The sequence below is a fragment of the Oryx dammah genome, unplaced genomic scaffold (assembly GCF_014754425.2).
Source record: "Oryx dammah isolate SB20612 unplaced genomic scaffold, SCBI_Odam_1.1 HiC_scaffold_14, whole genome shotgun sequence".
NCBI classification, from domain to species: domain Eukaryota; kingdom Metazoa; phylum Chordata; class Mammalia; order Artiodactyla; family Bovidae; genus Oryx; species Oryx dammah.
In genome coordinates, this window is record NW_024070198.1 from 40,254,660 (window position 1) to 40,273,810 (window position 19,151).

The window sequence follows — 19,151 nt, forward strand, 5'->3', positions numbered from 1 at the left end:
GGACTTAATGTCTCTGTCCAGACACCAGAAGGCCCTCGGAGAGAATGGGAGCCCCACGCTCCACCAACCTGACTGGAAAATTATTTGAGAAACTGCCAAGTCTCAAATATGCCACCCTCCTCCTCTCATAGTTTGAATAATAACCCCCCTACCGATAAATGGCTTCCTCGGTGGCCTGCAATGCAGAAGACCTAGGTCTGATCTCGGGACTGAGAAGCTCCTCTGGAGAAGGGAATTTCACCCCACTCAGTGTTCTTGTCTGGAGAATCCCGTGGACAGAGGAGCCTGGTGGGCTACAGTCCATGGGGTCACAAAGAATCAGACATGACTGAGCGACTAACACTTTCACTTTCATCCCCAAATAGTTTCGTATCCTAATGCCTGGAACCTCTGAATGGGAGGTTCCTTTTTAGGAAACAAAGTCTTTGCAGATATCTTTAAACTAAAAATTTCAAGATGCAATCAGTCTGGATGGTGGAGGGGGTCCTTAGATCCAGTGACACACAGAGGAGGAGAAGAGATAAAGACACATGAAGACAGAGACAGAGGTGGCAGTGATGCATCCACAGGCCAAGGGATGCCTGGAGTTACCGGAAGCTGGAAGGAGCAGACAGATGGTCCCCTGAAGCCTTCAGAAAGAGCACAGCCCTGCTGAAATCTTGATTTGGGTCTCAAACAGTGGCAGAATAAATTCTGCTTGTGGTAAGCCAGCAAGTTTGTGGTAATTTCTTACAGCAGCAAAGGAAACTCTGGGACTCTATCAATGATGAATAATATATGGAGGCTAATACACCCTGCATCCCTGGGCCCACAGCACGTGGCTTGTGACTGGCTGGCTTGGTGAGAAGTGCTAAAATGAGCCTCAATGTCATCCCAGAGGTTGTCCATTGAAAAAGCAACGTCACGAACGTGCTTTGGGGCAGTCTTGAAGGGCCACATTTGTCTGCAGGTCCCATCCTTTTTTCTCCTCATCCAATGTCAGCTCTATCCAAATAACCTTTTGTCCCCTGGAAATGGGGGGTGGCCTCACTTTTCTAGAATGCGCTGTAACCCTTGGTTCTGGCTCGTGGGAGCTAAGTTAAACACTCCAGTGGCGCCTCCCTTTGCACAAACTCTGTTAGCGTGTCAGCTGTGCAGGACAGACGCTGCCCGTGGCCATCACATGGAGCGAGACCCTGCCCCAGCTCAACTCGGGCATGGCTTCTTAGGGGTGGGGAAAGCATGTCCCATGTCCCTCACTACCTGCAAGGGTGGGGAAGTAGGTCAGGAGTGCTTAGAAACCTGATCGGGTGGACTTCTGGGGAGGACTTCAAAGTGGAGCTGCTCAGGCTAATTAGACCTCTTGGAAGTGGTGGGTGTTGGGGAGAGCAGGGGTGGGGACCTTTGGATACTTTTTGTCCCATCTCCAACCCCTGCAGCGTAACAACATCAAGATCAAACCATTTGATTTCTTTCTAGCCGGGTGCTTGCCATGTAAAAGCAGTTCTAGACCAACCTCTGGATTCTCCCAACCCCTTCCATGCCAATTTCAGACCCTCCCCCGACTTTGTGAAGAAATTCTGGAGCCATCCACGCCCTCTCACCTCTTTCTTAATAGCCTGTGTGCTCCTCTGCAGATTTGAAACTGACCTGAACTCTCCTTCTAAGATGTGCTTGGGTCACGTGTGATCTTAAATAACCAGGAGGCCCTAGTCGTGGGACCACCAGAGGAATTCAGAATGTTTGTATTTTTCCGAAAAGCTGTGAAAACCTCATCGACAATGGTGCATATGCACACAGACAGCAACCACGTGTCCTCCCCCTCCCCCGGGGCTTCTGCCTAGGGGCCCCTTCTCGGGTTCTCTTTGGGTCCACAGGTACCAGGTAAGGCAGATCAGGCCCATACTGTGTACCTTTCAAGGGATCCCACTTACATCCTGGCCTTGTCCCCTACACCCGGCCTGGTCTAGGTTTTCACCTTGGGAAGCTGCCAAGGCTCAGCTTCCCCAGAGCAGGTCCGCACGCCTGGGTTTCCTTGCTCAGGGGTCCCCTTCATGTCACATCTCCTGCACTTGACTAAACTCACCTTCTTTCAGGTCAGAAAGCATAAGTGCTTAGTGTTTGATTGGCTTTAAACCTCATTTAGAAGACAAGGGGAAAGCTGAAACCAGATCCAAGCATTTTTATTGCTAGTCTCCATTTACCTATATACATTTATTGCATATGTAGTTTTTGCTTTTTTTTTTTTCTCTGGATCCGTGAGACAGCTGCTTGCCGATTTACAGAGCAAGCGGCTCTGTCATTTCAAGCTTTCAGCAATCTGACTTTTAGAGATAAACTCCAGCTTTAGGGAAGCAAATAGAAGTTACACTCGGTTACAGGTCCCTGTGAACTCAGCTCCAGCTGTCCTGAGATGGCCCTTGTGTTCAGGGAGGAGTTTGGACCAGAATGTGTGCCTACCATTTCATCCATGAAAATCTTAATGCATGCAAGAACACCAAGGGTGATGGAAAAATAAAGTCCAGCCAACAAGACTTAAAGAAGGCCACCCTGCCCCCGAACGCGGTGTTCCAGCCCTGCTGAGGAATACACAGTGTAACGGTCCGAAGGTGCGCCTTTGCTGGGAAAGATCATATTAACTTCCTGCCAAACAAGCATCACTCAAATCTGAACGTCAACCTCTCACCTTCCCTCCTTCTGGAAGAACCACATTATTTATTTAGCCTTTGGTTTGAGGATCTCTGTGGCAACCTTGTTTGGAAGAGTCCTGGGCAGGCTGGTACACGGGGCTCCAGGGGAGAAACGGCGCCAGGAAGGCTTGTCTCGACACATCACATTGGCCACTAACTGTCTCCAAAGGATCTGAAAACATCCCGTTTGGCCTAAGGGTATTTTTCATGACTTTCATCCCCGTCTGCCAGGCCTTTCAAGTGAGACCCCAGTCCTGAAAGTGTGTTAGTCGCTCAGTCATGTCTGACTTTCTTGTGACCCCATCGATGATAGCCCACCAGGCTCCTCTATCCATGGAATTCTCCAGGCAAGTATACTGGAGTGGGTAGCCATTTCCTTCTCCAGGGGATCTTCCCAAACCAGGGATTGAACACTGGTCTCCAGCACTGCAGGCAAATTCTTTCCTGTCTGAGCCACCAGGGAAGCCCCCTCCAATCCTGAAAGCACCCCCCAATTTCAGAACTTTGTCATTTGCTACTATCCTTGACCATAAGCCACCTGCCTGGGCCTGGCATCCACCTAGTACCTCACTATCTTAAACCAGGGTGGGCCAACTTTTTAGTAAAGTGTGTGTGTGTTCTCAGTCAGCTGTGTTTTACTCTTTGTGACCCCATGGACTGTAGACCACAAGGCTCCTCTGTCCATAGGAATTTTCGGGCAAGAATACTGGAGTGGGTTGCCATTTCCTATTCCAGGGGATCTTCCCAACCCAGAGATCAAATCCATGTCTCTCGAATCTCCCACATTAGCAAACAGATTCTTTACCACTGAGCCACCTGGGAAGCCCCTTTGTAAAGGGTAAATATTCTTACTTGCAAGCCATTTGGTCTCTGTTGAAACTACTCAACTCTCCCATATAGCACTGAAGTGGCCATACACAATAGAGAAGCGAATAAGCACGGCTGTGTTCCAACAAAGCTTTTTTTTATGGGCACTGAAATATGAGGGTTATGTAATTTTCATGTTACAAGATAGATCTTCTGTATTTTCTTTCAACCATTCAAAAATGAGTAGCTTGCAAGCAGTACAAAATGGCAGGGGGATTCAGTCTAGGGGCCATAGTTCGTCTGTGTCTGTTCTGCACGTGAGCAGGACAAGCCCCTCCACTGACCACGCCCCCAGCGACATCGCTTCCATTTTGTGGTTAAATGTTTCGCCTTTGTCTTGTTTGTTCCTAACTCTGGCTGCTACTGGGTGATGGCCAACAGTGAACTTAGGTATTTTGGTTAAATCTAAGTCCACAACACTGCAATCCAAGGGGTAGTCTCATGGGGGATCAAGACCAGGCCAGGAAGGCGGCTAGGTTTCTGATTTCCTCTCCTGCTGTGTTAGTGTATGCAAAGATACAGTTAGACGTTTTTCCAGAAGAGGCAGCAGGTCAAATCACAAAGCAATGTAAAAAAGGCACTTTTTACATAATGCCTTTTGTAATGCCCGTTCTGCATAAAGGCTCCAGGCACCTTCTCCCATTTAAAACTTGAATTGGCAGCAAGGAAATATGCCTGGAGTCAACTGAAATCTCTGATAAACTTCCCCCACAGAATGGAGAGAGCTTATTCCAACCCCTTCAACCCTGTCTGGGAACTTAGACTGATTTCACAACTCCCGAAGATTCACTGGGACCGCCTCTGAACAATTCACAGTTGAAATCCTTGGAGGGCACCATTTCAGGCCTCTTCTAGTTTTTCCATGTGATATATCCTTTCGTCATGGAATCCATTTTGATTTGCTTGTAACATCACATGCAGAGCCAGAAAGGAGCGTCTCTCACAAAAATCCTCCTGAGATTTACTGTTTTGGTTTGATCTGCTGTTTTTTTCTTAACTGTGGTACTTAAACCCTTCCTCAGCATGACTGGTACAGCTCTGAAAGCGTTGATTTGTCCCTTAAAGTTCATCCAGGGAATTGCCTGGGAGCATTTATAGAGCAAATTCTTATTTTAAAACGGAACATAATTAACACAACCATGTAAATCAGCTATACTTCAATTTAAAAAAATAAAAGGGGAACAGGTTGAATATTGTAAGCAATTTCATGAATTTAGAAAGTTTTGATCATTATTTTCACTGACTTAAAACATAATTTTTTTTTTTCGCTTACAAAAGTAGGGGAAACTTGGTCCTAGTGAAATTCACAGACTAGCAATTTCATGAATAAGTTTCTTCAGTAAAAATGACAATTATAAATACATACATACTTTTTTTATATCTGCCTCTATATCTATTTCTGTCTACATTTTGATCAATTGATAGATAAATAAAACAGCAGCTAATATTTGAGTTCTATGTAGCAGGCGCTGTGTTTAGTAAAATCTCATTGAATTCAACTGTTATTTGAGAAGAGGGTCATTTGCCCCACTGAAAGTAGTCAATTCTAAAGGAAATCAACCCATCAATGTTCACTGATGCTGAAGCTGAAGCCCCAATACTTTGGCCACCTGATGCAAAGAGCCGACTCATTCAAAAAGACCCTGATGCTGGGAAAGATTGAAGGCAGGAGGAGAAGGGGAAGACAGAGGATGAGATGGTGGGATGGCATCACTGATTCAATGGCCATGAGTTTGAGAAAACTCTGGGAGATAGTGAAGGACAGGGAAGCCTGGCGTGCTGCAGTCCTTGGGGTTGCAAAGAGTCAGACATGACTGAGGAACTGAACAATTACAGACCAGGAAAACACTTCTTCCATTATTCTTAATTTATAAATCCATGAATCTGTCCCTTTCCAAGTACATTTTGCTGAGGATTTTGACTTGTAAGGGATGCAGGCAAGATTCAGTTAAGTGTCATCAGCTAAAGAATTCGAGGGGACAGAAACATGGATGTAGAGCATAGACATGTGGACTCAGGGTAGGGTAGAGTGAGACGAACTGGGAGAGTAACACTGACATATATATGCTACCACGCGTAAAATAAATGGCTAGCGGGACCCTGCTGTACAACACAGGACGCTCAGCTCAGCGCTCTGGGATGACCTAGATGGGTGGACTGGGTGTTGGGTGGGATTGGGAGTTGGGAGGGAGGCTCAAAAGAGAGGAGATATATGTATGTGAGGGCTCAGTTGCTTCAGTCATGTATGACTCTTTGCAACCCTTTGGACTGCAGCCCACCAGGCTCCTCTCTCCATGGGATTCTCCAGGCAAGAATACTGGAGCGGGTTGCCATATCCTCCTCCAGGACATCTTCCTGACCCAAGGATTGAACCCACCTCTCCTGTCTCCTGCATTGCAGGTGGATTCTTTAGCCACTGAGCCACTGGAAAGTCAGCTATATGTATACAAATAGCTGATGCACTTTGTTGTATGGCAGAAACAACACGTAAAGCAATTATACTCCGATCAAAGGGGAAAAGAAAAGAATTTGAGGGGAGAAACACACTCAAAAGAATCAACTCAAAAAGAAGGCAGTGTTCTGAGTCACAGGAAGAAAGACCCATCACTTACCTGCAAACATATTTCAAGCCTAATTCCGTCATTGAACTACATACCCTAGAATTCAACTTTGCAAATGAAAGGAATCCACTGCCTTTTATGTCAAAGGTCTCGGGAGGATGGCCAGGGCTGTTGGAGTCTCCAGATAGTAGACACCGACTGTGCTCACATCTACTGTCTTCTGTAGCCTCTCATGTGACCTCTGAGACAGGACTTGGAGGCAATTTTGAAGCATTCTTCAAAACCCCCTGGAAACCCTGAGGAAAAGAGGACACAGAAAGGCCCCATTCCAAAATGTCACTTAAGACGTGGAAGGCTTCTGTAGTCCCTGCCCAGCTGAGTCATTTCAAGGCTTCCAAGGAATGAAATGTGAGAGGAGATAAACTCTGCTTTCATCTTCAAAAACATCAAAAAATAAATAACATCAAAATGCAGGCTGGATAAGGAAGGCTCCAACATGCATACATAAGTAATGGTGTATTAATCGGTCCCAGGGGATTCTCAAGCTCACTAGACTTTATTTGCTATAAAACTGGGGACCTGGGGAAAGATGCACTCAAGGATTTCAGCCAGAAAGTGTCTCTATCCCTCTGCATCTGTGAGTGCTTCTTTCCTTTCTCAGTCAAGAGGAGAGAGATGGAATTGATCAATTTCTCAGGCCCTCCACTCCGGGAAGCTCCACTGATGCTTCTTTGCTATATTGGCCATTTTATAGATGTCAAAGCTAGCCAGCTTTGTATTTATGTATTATGTATCTTTGATCCATGATCTAAGTAGCATTTCCTTAACTTTTAAAATCTTGGAGAAGACACTTTACACCCACTACTATAATAAAAAGTATGAACAATAACAAGTGTTGGCAAGAATATGGAAAAATTGGAAACTTCATACACTGTTAGTGGGAATCTAAAATACTGCAGCTGCTTTGGGAAACAGTCTGGCAGTTCCTCAAAGGTTAAACACAGAATTACCTATGACCCAGAAATTCCCCTGCTAGGTATACTACCAAGAAAAATAAAAACACGCAACTGCACAAAAACTTTTACACAAATGTTCACAGCAACACTTTTCCTAATAGCCAAAAAGAAGAAATGACCCAATATCCACCAACTGATGAATGGATAAATAAATGTGTATATATCCACACACGGAATATGATTTGGCAATAAAAAATGAGTGAAGTATGGATACATGCTATGGCATGAATGAACCTAGAAACCATCATGGTAAGTGAAAAAAGATAGACACAAAGACACAATATGTGATCCATTTATATGAAATAGCTAGAATAAGAAAATAGTACATTGGTTTTTGCCAGAGCTGTGAGAAGTAGGGAGTGATGGCTAAGTGATACAGGGCTTCTTTTTGGAGTAAGGGAAATGTTATAGATGGTGGTAATGGTTGCACCATCTTGTGACTATCTACCAAAAACAAAAAATCACAAGTATACAAATCCTCAGGAAGAGAAAACTGTTTATTAATAGATTACCAATTGCCCAGGCTGAGCTAAGCTCCTACGGGCAGCCCATATGGTAAGACCATGAGGCTGGTGATAATCAGTTTTACAGTTGAGGAAATAAATGAAGGTCCAGATAGAATCCATGACTTGCCCAACATCACCCCACTCTAAGAAATAAACCAAACCAGTTCCCTCCCAATCCACCATCCATCATCTTTCTTCTGGACTGCAGAAGGCTGCTGCCTTGCTTACGTTTCCCAGGAACCTCAAGTAGAACCTGAAATTCCTAATCTGTAATAGCGGAGGTCTCTGTACCCGGTCCCACTAGAGTCTGTTTGTTGTACAGTACAAGCTAGCAGATCATCGTCTGGTTCCCAGGGTGGGCGCTGGTCATCAGTCCTTAGCTGTTCAAATCTGCTATGTGCTTTACTGCAACTGCACGTTTCAGTCTCCTGTGCGTGGGGTCAAAGAACCTCCCAGAGCATCTGGTGGAGGGAAGCTACCTGAGGTCACCAGGGATGGAGGAACTGAGAGTGGAACAGAGTCCCTGGTTCTCAGGCAATCCACTGGAGGCCCAACTTCTCCTCCCCACTCTTTACCTGCCTGCCCTGTCCGAGGTCACCACCAGCTGGACTTTGAGGCAACCTCTTGAATCTGCCCCCTTCCAGGCTGGAGAGAGCAGGGCCATGTACCCCTCCTTCCTCACCAACATGCCTGACTTTTGTTCATGTCTTGATGACAATCACACAGCGGTTCAACTAATTCCCAATGTTTTCTTCGGTCCTAGGGTGAGGGCAGTGTGGAGCCATAAGCTTTAGGATTCTTACCAAGTCCTGCCTATGTGTTTATTGGGAGCAGGTCTCAAAAAAAAATTATGTCTAAAAAGCATCTCAAAAAAAGCACCTCTCATCCTTCCCATGGACCACATTACCTTCCTTCCCTTCTCTTCCCGTGTCTGATTCTTTTCGACCCCATAGACGGTAGCCTTCAGGCTCCTCTGTTCATGGAATTCTCTAGGCAACAATACTGGAATGGGAAGCCATTCGCTTCTCCTGGGGATTTTCCCGACCCAGGGATTGAACCCGGATCTCCTGCATTGCAGGCAGATTCTTTACTGTCTATGCCACGAGGGGCGCCCCCTTGATGACGAAATCTAATTCTAAAACTAAAATAGCTATCAGCTGGTATAGGATAACAACTTACTTCATCTATTAACAATATAATTTACATTGTAAAAGCCATAAACTGCCCCTAAACAGTCTCAAAAATATAGAAGATATATCATGAAATTGCATGAAGATGGAGCATCAAGTCCTTCCTAAAGCCTGGCCAACCAAGGAGAGCCCGCTGGTGAAGACGGCCAGAGGGCTAGAGAAGTCTTTCTGTATACATGTGACTTCCTTAAAAAGGCTGCTTTCACCTATTTTTATTATTTTTTTAATTGAACTTTAGCTGATTTACAATGTTATCTTTTTCTTTTTTTGGCTGTGCCCTGTGACTTGTGGACTAGTTCCCCGATTAGGGATTGAACCCAGGTCACAGGAGTGAAAGCGCTGAGTCCTAACCACTGGTCTGCCAGGGAATTCCCATGTTATCCTGTTTTTCTAAATCCCATTCTTTTAGGTGGTATTATACCCGTCCTGATAATAAATAGTACAGGAGATTGGCAAGTGCAGAACGAGGGCTGAGGTCGCTCTTCAACTGGCTGCTGAGACCCTCGCTTCACTAATAGCCTCAAACAGAACAAAGATGCCAAGGACGGCATCACCTTTGTCTTTGTTTTTCAAGAGAAATATCTTATTCTGAACTGAAAAGTTGAGTTCTGGCCAAGGACGGCACTTTTTCACCACCAACAGCCCCAGAGGGTTCTGAGAGCATGGCTGACGTTCAGATGCCAGACTGTTTTTGTCTTCTTCTGCTGGTGTGAAGGCTGGCAAGCTGATCTAATGAAGCCTTAAAGTCTCAGACACATATTTGTTAACAGGCAAAATGCCGTTTCCCTCTGCAGATTCTTGGTGGCACGGAAACAGTACAATTATTTTAAAAATCTGCTCAAGTTGTCTTTTTGAAAATTTGAAGCAAAGTGTTGTTTCCACACATCATGAGGACGGCAGCTTAAAAGGTTTCAAGGTGCCTAGTATCCAGAGCTTCTAAATATCTCCCCTCTGATGGCCTCCCATCCTTAGAACAGCTGCGCATCCACAAAGCTCTCTCCCATGCCCTTCATTCGCTCCTCTGGGAGCAGCTAGGGCCCAGCAAGGAACACAGACTACTCTGGGGTCCCAGGAAGCAATGAAGCCAGGACTTGAACAGCCTTTTCTGACTTTCCACCAGATCTACCTGTCCCAGGTACTGCTGGGTCCTGGCCAAGCCCTCTAAGTCACCTGTTTGTAGCAAACAACAGACCTCCCCAGCTCTGCCTTCCTTCCGGGCGATCACACCACGCAGCACTGAGTCAGAGCCTCCGAGCACGGGAAACCACTTGGTAAGACACAAGGGTTAAAAAAATAAGCCGCATGACATTTATTTTGTCTTGTTAACATTAATATCTGTAGAAACATTTTTATTGTCAGTATAAAAATTAACAGGTTTTATTAAATACTTTCTCCAATTTCATAACACGTTAAAAAATCAGTGTCATCCGCATTCATGTCGCACAGCCAGAGCAGAGCGAGAAGGTGTTTTGAAAGCAAAACACAACACGTTCATACAGAACGGACACCATGGCAGTAACATGACGTTGGCATCGGGCGGGATCTTTCGGTGAGGTCCTGCCAGAGGAGGTGGAAGCGATCCCTTAAAAAGATGGAAGGATCCCCCAAACTATCAGCAGAACAACTCAAAGTTTCCATTTTCTCCAACGGGGCATGAAGATTCTAAGAGACTTCTCTGTTGCCAGTGAATCTGGAAGCCGTGATGAAGATTTGCCAAAGAGAATACAGGCTAATCTGATCAATGCGCAACTTGGCGGGGAGGAGGGCAGAAGGCCAGCGGCTGGACAGAACATTCTTTTAGCATCTCGACGAGAGTTCCTCCTTTGAGGAACAGATTAAGGCATCTTTTTAAGGGAACGCTGGTACCATTTGTCTTGGGAAGCCCAGTGAAAGGTTTATGGGCCCAATAACCAAGCTGCACCAAAATAACACTCCTTCTCATCGATGGGCTCTTTTAATTCGGGCAGTTAGGTGGTTAAAGAACAGTCATCTGACAGCAGAGTTGAAATACAAATAAACCAAAACTTCACTTCCCCCAAATTAGTCATATTTTGTAAATATTTCTCTTTTCAAAGGATCTGGTAACTAGTTACGTTCAAGCAAGAGATTAACTAGTCTGGTGCACTGCCTGCATAGAAATGCCACTTAAATTACAAAAAAAAAAAAAAAAAAGATTGTTTTGTATATTACCAATTCATTAATAAATTAATGTCATATCATTTTTCCCTGAAAGCAAAAGTACTTTTCCACCTCTGCTCGGTGAAAATTAAGAAATTCTGTGTAAGAAACAGCATTTAGCAAATAGCTATATTTTTTTAAAAAAGAGAGAGAGACCAATTTTCTAGGTGTGCTGGGACATCCATTTAAAATCAATACAAAAAATAATTCCTTGTAAATATATAATATATATTTATACATAATTTGAATATATTTACATACATCCAGCACCTATATACTGCAATTGTGCTCTATAAGTGTGCGCTGACATATATTTTCTCCAATTATTACAAAATTCACAAGGCAGGCAGAACAGGTGTTTGCCTCAAGTCCGGCTGGTCCACAGCCAGTACCCACAGTGGGTCACAAGCATGTGGTGGCCCACGGCAGTCCATTGCCCCCACAGTCTTCTTGTTCTCCTGGTGAAGATCACAAGTCTCCAACTGGATAATCAATTCTTTACACGTGTGCCGATCACTTTTCCAAATATTTACTCCTCTGATCCATATATACAAGCCAAGACAACAGGCTCCTGGAGGCAAGGCCCCCCCTGCTCAGTACAGCTAAGTTCCTGACGCCACCCTGTTTGGGGACAGGGGGACAGGCCCATTCATGTTTTAACACTGCCGTTTCTATGTGGATACTGAGGAAGGCAGGGTTCGTAAGGCATGGGGTCCGGAGAGAAAACAGAATCATCTCCCGAAGAGCAAGAACTCCTTGTGTCAGGGTAACTAGGTGAATACTGTTCAAGAAGCTGACTGAGGTCCAAGTATTCCTGAAAGAAGGGAAGAGAGACGTTTTATTTCATCTCGGGTCAGGATAACAAGGTGAATACGGTTCGAGAGGCTGACTGAGGTCCAAGTATTCCTGAAAAAAGCGAAGAGAAGACTTTTATTTCAAATGCAGGCTCTTGGGACATTGATATGGGAGTCGAGACAGGATGGGGGCACCCCCAGCAGGGAGAGACCCACCCAGCCTAGCTCCCGCAAAAACCACCTTGGGACCCTGACTTTATCTCCTCTAGGTTACTCTTCAATAGTTACAAACTATTGCCAAGTGGGGAACCCTAATGCCCAGCTGAGTGGTCACCTCGATGGGCACAGACCCCAGGACTCAGTGATAGACCACATGGTTCAAATCCACGCCCAGCAAAATGGGGAAGATGCCAGAAGCTGTGGAAGTCCAGGACCTTTTTCCAGCGCTGAGACCCTGAATATTTATGTCATGAGTTACATTTTACTATTGTAGCTTCTAGGATAATTTAAAGGGAATATGTCTTCATTCAGCGGGTAATTTCACAGATGCAATTCATTACTCTCAGAAGCTCTCTGAGTTGAAAATGTAAACAGGTTCAAAAAAGGCTTGGATAGACTCATGTGTGTTACATCCATAATGGACAGCAAAAGAACAGTTTAGGAAAACGCAGGTTACATTTCAAAGTTTTGCAGGTTTGAAATTCAAAAAGGGCTCTTCTGCTCCCTGAAGCACTTAGTGGTGCTGCTGTCGGAAAACCCACCCAATGGCCCCCAGATAATACTTCTTTCGACTTAAAACAGGGTGAGAATCCTCTGTCCGCTCTTGTGCAGCCTGTGAGCTAAGAATGGCTTTTAACTTTATGAAATGGTTGGGGGGAAAAAAAAAATCAAAAGAAGAGTAACATCTCATGGTATTAAACTATGTAAAATGTCCTAAAATTTAGGGTTCATCCAGTTTTATCTGAACGTAGACACGTTTATTTATTCATTTACACATTGTCCGTGCCTGTTGCTACAGAGATCCACAAAGAGGCCCACGAAGCTGAAAATATTGACTGTCTGGTCCTTGACATAAAAGGTTTGCAAACTATGAAAAGATTTTTAAACTGGGGCCCTACTGGGTCTCACTACCTCATCCAAGCTAGCATGTTGGGGTGCTTCTGCTCATACCTCCAAAAGCCAAGGAGTATACATGGTTTTGCTGAGAAGGGGACAAAAAGGTGTAGACCACAGCACAACCAGCCTTGGTGTTATCAGAGAAGGGCCCACAGAATGTTGGCAACTATACATTTTAACAGACAGAAAAAAAAAAAAAAACCCAAACCACCCCTATAATTCATCACCAGGTTTGGCAAGAAAAAGAGTCCCCATCCAAGAATGGGGGATGTGTCAGCTCCAACAGCATCAGCAAGAACCACACGACTGGAAACAAACAAGCCCACCACATCAAAAGAGAACTTTTTTGCTTACAATGATAAAAAAATGAAATTTTGTCCTAAATGGAACCATTTTTCTCCAGCATGTGGTAATGATTTTCAGAAGGAAAGAACTTCGATTTTTATATCCGTTAGACTATATGGCATTCTGCTTTTTTTTTTTAATTTTAGGATGCTAGATGTAAATTTCAGGGTGAAAACAGGCCCACTTTAAATGTAAATATGTAAATAAATGGCATAGAGCATGGACACAGGATCATTAAAACGGAACTTTAGTGCTTTTTCAGTTTCTAACTGAAGCCGTAAATGTTCAGATCTGATAGGGGGGAAAAAAAAACCTAGGGATATCAGTGGATTCCAAGTCTAGGGTTAAAGGAACTTATACTAGAAACAACAATTTTGGCAGGAGAAGAAAGTTGGTTGTTTTTTTTTTTTTTCTCCCCTTGAACTGTTCCTTTCCTTTCAACTTCTGAAGGTCAGCTGTATTCATTTAAATGCAATCTCTCCCTTTATCAGCCACAGTCAGACACACAGATAATATTGCTGGCTTAAGGTTTCAAATCACAACATTTAATTATTTAAAAAAATCAATCTGAAACTATCAAATACATTATTTTAAAATAAATGTATTCTTTTCCTTCTAAAATGTTTAGGCAGTTTTAACCTTTTCTGTTGTTATTAAGACAATTGCGGGAGATTTCTCCCCCTGTCTGGAGGAACACTGCTCTATATCCTCATTAAATATCTCTAATTCATTCACTATTTCTCTCTATTGTGGGGTTTCTTTCTGCCTTTGATGGGTTCATCACCTTCCCTGCTCACATCACTTTCTTTCTACAACCAAAGATCACTCTCTCTGCATGGTGAAGTAGCCACTGACATGGCTGAGTGTGGACAGTGAGTGACAGAAGAGGGTTTCTTTTGTAGTTATAGGTTATAACTATTTTATAGAAAATACATATTTTATCAAAAGTTTTCACTTAAAAATCCTGTAAGTCACTCATTAAAGAAGTGACTCTGTGTATGTTTACACTATGACCACACAGGGTCCTGTAGGTCTATGTCCTGCGTTATATAGAAGCTAGAATGGCACAACTTCACTTCATCCCGGCAAGTTCATTGGTAAGGGACCATCAGCAGCCCTCAGAGTAATGACCAGCAGCCCTCACACTAATGAGCAGGGCAAGGAATCCAACCAGCACAGAAACCCCGGCTCCTTCCCTCTCAAATCCAAATGCTGTGGTTTTAGACATTTTTTCCTCCTTCCCCATCTTCCTACATACACACACCATGGACCCACCACCCACATGCCACAGTGAGGGGCAGCCTCAGGTGGGGCCCTTGTGTCTGGTTTTGTGATTCGGAACTCTCAAGATGAAGTTCCAAGAAAAGTCAGGGTTTGGGAGGAACATGGTTTCACTCTATCCAAGCCCTGGAACAATGATAAACTGTACCCCAGACTCCCACTGGGGAGGCTGCATTTCAAAAGCTGTACAGGGGTTTCCCAGCAAGGACCCTTGGCTTCTGGAAGGAGGCTCTTACCTCGTTGGTTGTGAGTGTGAGAATTCGATCCAAGTCTTCTACCAACTGCTTGAAGGTGGGTCTCTGTGAGGGTACTGCATGCCAGCAGTCTCTCATCATCATATACCTGGAAGAGATGGATTTCCTTGGTGAGTTACTTCCCTGAGGACTAGGGGTGTGGCTATAAGCCACTCTTAACAGTCAGTATAGAGAGATGTCCTCAATTATGAAAACGTATCAGAACTTCCCTAGCAACTGAACTGGCAGGTGGTGACCCACTCTGCCAAAAGAGGCACTGCTCAGTTCCTCTGAAAGGCACTTTGATTTACAAAAACATCACTTTATCCAAAATGCTTAGGACAGTATCTACACCATCAAAAAAGACACTTCTGGGAATTCCCTGGTGGTCCAGTGGTTAGGACTGAGCGCTTCCACCGCCAAGGATTGGGATTCAATCCCTAACCAAGGAACTAAGATCTCACAAGCAATATGGTATGGCCAAAAACCCCAAAAGACACTTCTATCTGTTTTCCTGGTTGACTTCCGGTATCCCTGTGGCAGTGACTTATAACAGGGCATCACATTTCCATACTTCTGGACACTGTGGGAAGAGCCAGGTAGGGGCGGGTGGGAATCCAGTCTTCCCTCCCCACACACCCCTGCCAGGACCAAAGCTGCTCTACTGTTATCTGCCTGACACTCTGGACAAAGGTTCCTCAGTTTTGAAAAACTGAAGTTTGAAAAGCACAACATTAAGGCAAGGTTCTTATGAATTAATCTGTCACTGAGCTATGCCTTCACTTCCTGATTAACTCCTGGACAGGCCTAGGCTCCCAGGCCTTATCTTGACAATGGGTTTCGACAGACCCTCTATAGTAGAAAAAGCCCCAGGAATGACAAGGAGCACAATAAATGGCTTTATATAATATACTATAAAATGTGACCATTCATCTGATGCCCACTGTGCTCCGAAAAGCACTCACGGGATTACTGATATAAAATCCCCATGAAACAATACCCAAGAGACCGCAGTCTCTGGAACAATCCCTCTTCTTAGTTGACACTGGGAGCTGGGAGGACAGACTCCTTTTCAAAGCACTGATTTTACTGCACAAGACGCTTGTCACCAACACAAGTAATTCCACTTAAAGTACAGGGTAGGTTTTGCTCGAAACCAGTTTTATAGTCAGATCAGGATTAACAGTCAGACTATATTAGCACCTGGACAAATTTTTAATCCTCTGCACTGAAATATGGGTAAAATATAGGTAAGCAGACACTAGTTCATTCACCCTGAGGGCTGTGGTCAAAATCCATCTATAATAGCAATGGTCACAAAGAGGCTGCAGAAGCACCCACTCTCTACTCACAGTGCAGAGGCCACAGACCACTCATAAGAAATGGAGGCAGCCCCATGGGTCTCAGGCTTGTGCATGAGGGAAGGCTTGACGTATCTTCCTCTCACTCTGAAGAACAGCGAGGATAGCACAGCGGCCCAGGAAGATTACTGCGGGGCTCACTGTGGAAGGCTGGGAGCCCTTGGCCAAGCACCCAACACCTCAGTGGTGTAAAGCTCACTCCATACCACCCTAGAAGGATGCTCTTTCTTTTGGACAGTCAGGCCTGTCCATGGAACTCTCTATCTCAGTTCTGGGATTGAGCCCAGGAAGTCTCAGCAATTCTTTTTCTCAGGACATATTTAGAAACCTGGGGGCCTTAGGAAACAGAACCAGCCAGGAGAAGCATTAGTGGCATGGTGGGTCCCCTGGGGCATCAGGAGAGACAAGAGCCCTTACAGTTCGTTGGTGCAGTTTGCTGGCTTGTCCATCCTATGTCCTTCCTTAAGCAGCTTAAAAAGTTCCTCCACGGGAATCCCTGGGTAGGGTGAGCCCCCTAACGTGAAGATCTCCCACATTAACACCCCGAAGGACCAGCTGCAAAGAGGGGAGAAAACAGCATTAGTAACCCATCTGAATCACAGAAGCCTAAACACACCCAGTTAAGAAACCAAACGCCCCCACACTTCTTACATTCAAAGACAAATGACGGGGCCCTCCTGCAGTTCATCCAACCTGCCCCTTCCTGCCCCCAGAAAGCATCCCCAGATGACGATGAGGAGATATTCTGATGGAATTTTCCATCAGCAGACAACAGATAAGTGATGGTAAACCATCACTCTTTGGGGAGGGTGGAAAGGGGACACAAGGGATGGAGATTTGGTTCTTTCTTCCTCCTTCCACCACTTTCAAATAAAACTCCTCGTCTTCATGCAGTGTTATCAACATGAGCTTCTAAGCTGGAAACACACCCTCACTGATTCTATTAGGGTGAGCTTCAGAAATGAAACCGACTTCAGTTTTGCATAAAGCAAGAGAAGCAGCTCACTGCAAAACTGGAAACCATAAGGCTCTCCTTCTAGGACTGCTGAAGAGAACCGGTGGCCGTGGCACGGGCTCCATGCCTGCCCCAGAAACCCTCCCGCCCACACAAGTAAGAGTAGCTCAACTGACTTTTAAACTTTCAGAATAATTATAGAGTCACAGGAACTTACAAAAATAGAACAGTGCGATCCTCTACCTCTCACCCAGTTTCTCACAATGGTAACATCTTTCCACCAGATTTCCAAAGCTAGAATTCTAAAATACTGCTTGGAGCCTAGCCCTGATAGTATTTTTAAGTGTATCATAATTGAAATACTGTAGAGTTTTCACTTTATTGCTGTAATGTTATCAAGGCTGCAAAGACGAGGTTGGACATTTTTCAAAGGATAAACAGGGAGTAGGCTCTGCGGAGATCCCCTGAGTGGATCTCATCCCAACCAGCCTCCCCTCTGTAAGGACAAACCTAGGATGGGGAAAATACGACAAACCACTCTCAAGAAGGAAAAGCTGAAGAGCGCGAAGAACATGCCAACAGCTTGGCAAATTAGATAGCAGCTTTGTACTTGCACATCCGTGAGTAAGTTCAAGGGGGGAGCTTCCGCTCTGGCAGGAGCAGGTTAGCGGTTCCACCTCCCGTGTGCTTTGAAGCCAGGCAGATTAGTAACAGAGCATTGGTTACCAGCCTAGCAGAAAATCCGTCCTTTCTAAGGCTGGCTCCTGCACCTTCTCTGCATGTGTGAAATGTAGCAGGCACCAAAGAAGGAAGGAAGGCAAGCAATGGACAAGATTTCTGCAAGTCAACCCCAGGGAGAAGGCAGCGACAAGGGAGTTACTCACACATCACTCTGATGGGTGTACACTCTGTCGAAAAGGGCTTCGGGAGCCATCCACTTGACCGGAAGTCGGCCCTGCAAGCGTGGAAGAAATGAAAAACCCAATATACTAAAACCGGTTTACTTTAGCAGCCCCCACTGGGCTGTGCCCTGTTTATTTTAAGAGCTGACACTCTAATGGTTTTTGCTGGAGAGTCATTAGTGAAAAAAATACGCTCCAAAGGGACTACGCAGTGTGGGAGATGCACAGATATGGACATGTTGATAAAGGGTCGTTTCCTCGTGATCATACATCTTCCCCAGCACGTTGACACACCCTGGCCCACTTCTAGGTGAAAATTAACCCAGAAACTCACAAGCTCCAATCTTTGCTAGGGAATTTCCGGACGAGGAGCCTTATGAAGATCCTAGAGGCTGATTATTCAGTATACAAGACTGGCTCACATTTACTAAGAGAGTCTTAACTCTTAGTAAGAGTTAAGCCTGAATTTGCTTATTGAGAAGTTTGTAAGGAGTAACGCAAATGAGCGGGAATAAAAAGGCATTGGTCTATTAGTTCTGAACATTATCCTTCACCTGGAACGCTCCGTGCCACCCCTCCAACCCTCTCCCACCATATCATCACCGTAGACTCACATTTGTGGTCTTTTTGTAATAGTCTATATTGTTGATATCTCTGGCCAGTCCAAAGTCAGCTATTTTCATCACGTTGTTTTCTGTTACCAAAACATTTCTGGCAGCTAAATCTCGATGAATGCACTGAAATAAAAAAAATTTTTTAAACTTGTTTCAAAATGCTACAAGGGTAAAAAGGTAACACACGCACGTCTTATAACGTAGACAGAAAATACAACTGAGGTCAAAAACTGCTGTTTCTTTTCTGATTAAAGACTAAGGCCCCAACTATTTCAAAGAGCAAAGGCAGATAAGAAACCACACACCTTTTTAACTTCAGTTGACTGGCATCCTTCACATTGTGAAGACTCAAATGCAATTTTTCCCTCTCTGCAGTTCAGGACCCTGTTTTCTTGCTCATTTTTGAGGCTGTCCCCCTGCTGAGTTCCACCCCATCCCTTCTCTTGGCTCACTCTCCTCCTCTCTCCCCACCCCTTCAGATTCCTTGGCTTAACTCCTCTCTCCCTCAAAACAGAGGACCTGCCTCATTAATTCTGTATATTTCGATACATCCTCATGGCTCC

At 44.7% G+C, this 19,151-nt stretch overlaps 1 protein-coding gene across 19 annotated transcripts in view; it reads right to left on the reverse strand.

Moving 5' to 3' along the window:
* Positions 1–9,200: 9,200 nt before the first annotated feature.
* Positions 9,201–19,151, reverse strand: part of FGFR2 (fibroblast growth factor receptor 2) — a 106,108-nt gene continuing 96,157 nt past the window's right edge. For 8 of the 19 annotated variants that reach the window (XM_040254898.1, XM_040254896.1, XM_040254895.1 and 5 more), the window contains 5 exons: positions 18,589–18,711; positions 17,957–18,027; positions 16,535–16,672; positions 14,760–14,865; positions 9,201–11,801 (listed from right to left, as the gene is read on the reverse strand). In XM_040254898.1, coding sequence (XP_040110832.1) covers positions 11,637–11,801; positions 14,760–14,865; positions 16,535–16,672; positions 17,957–18,027; positions 18,589–18,711 — 603 coding nt within the window. In that variant the 3' untranslated portion in view covers positions 9,201–11,636. Of the gene's footprint in view, positions 11,894–14,759; positions 14,866–16,534; positions 16,673–17,956; positions 18,028–18,588; positions 18,712–19,151 lie in introns of all 19 variants that reach the window. The other 11 variants (XM_040254899.1, XM_040254890.1, XM_040254888.1 and 8 more) reach the window with 3 other exon arrangements.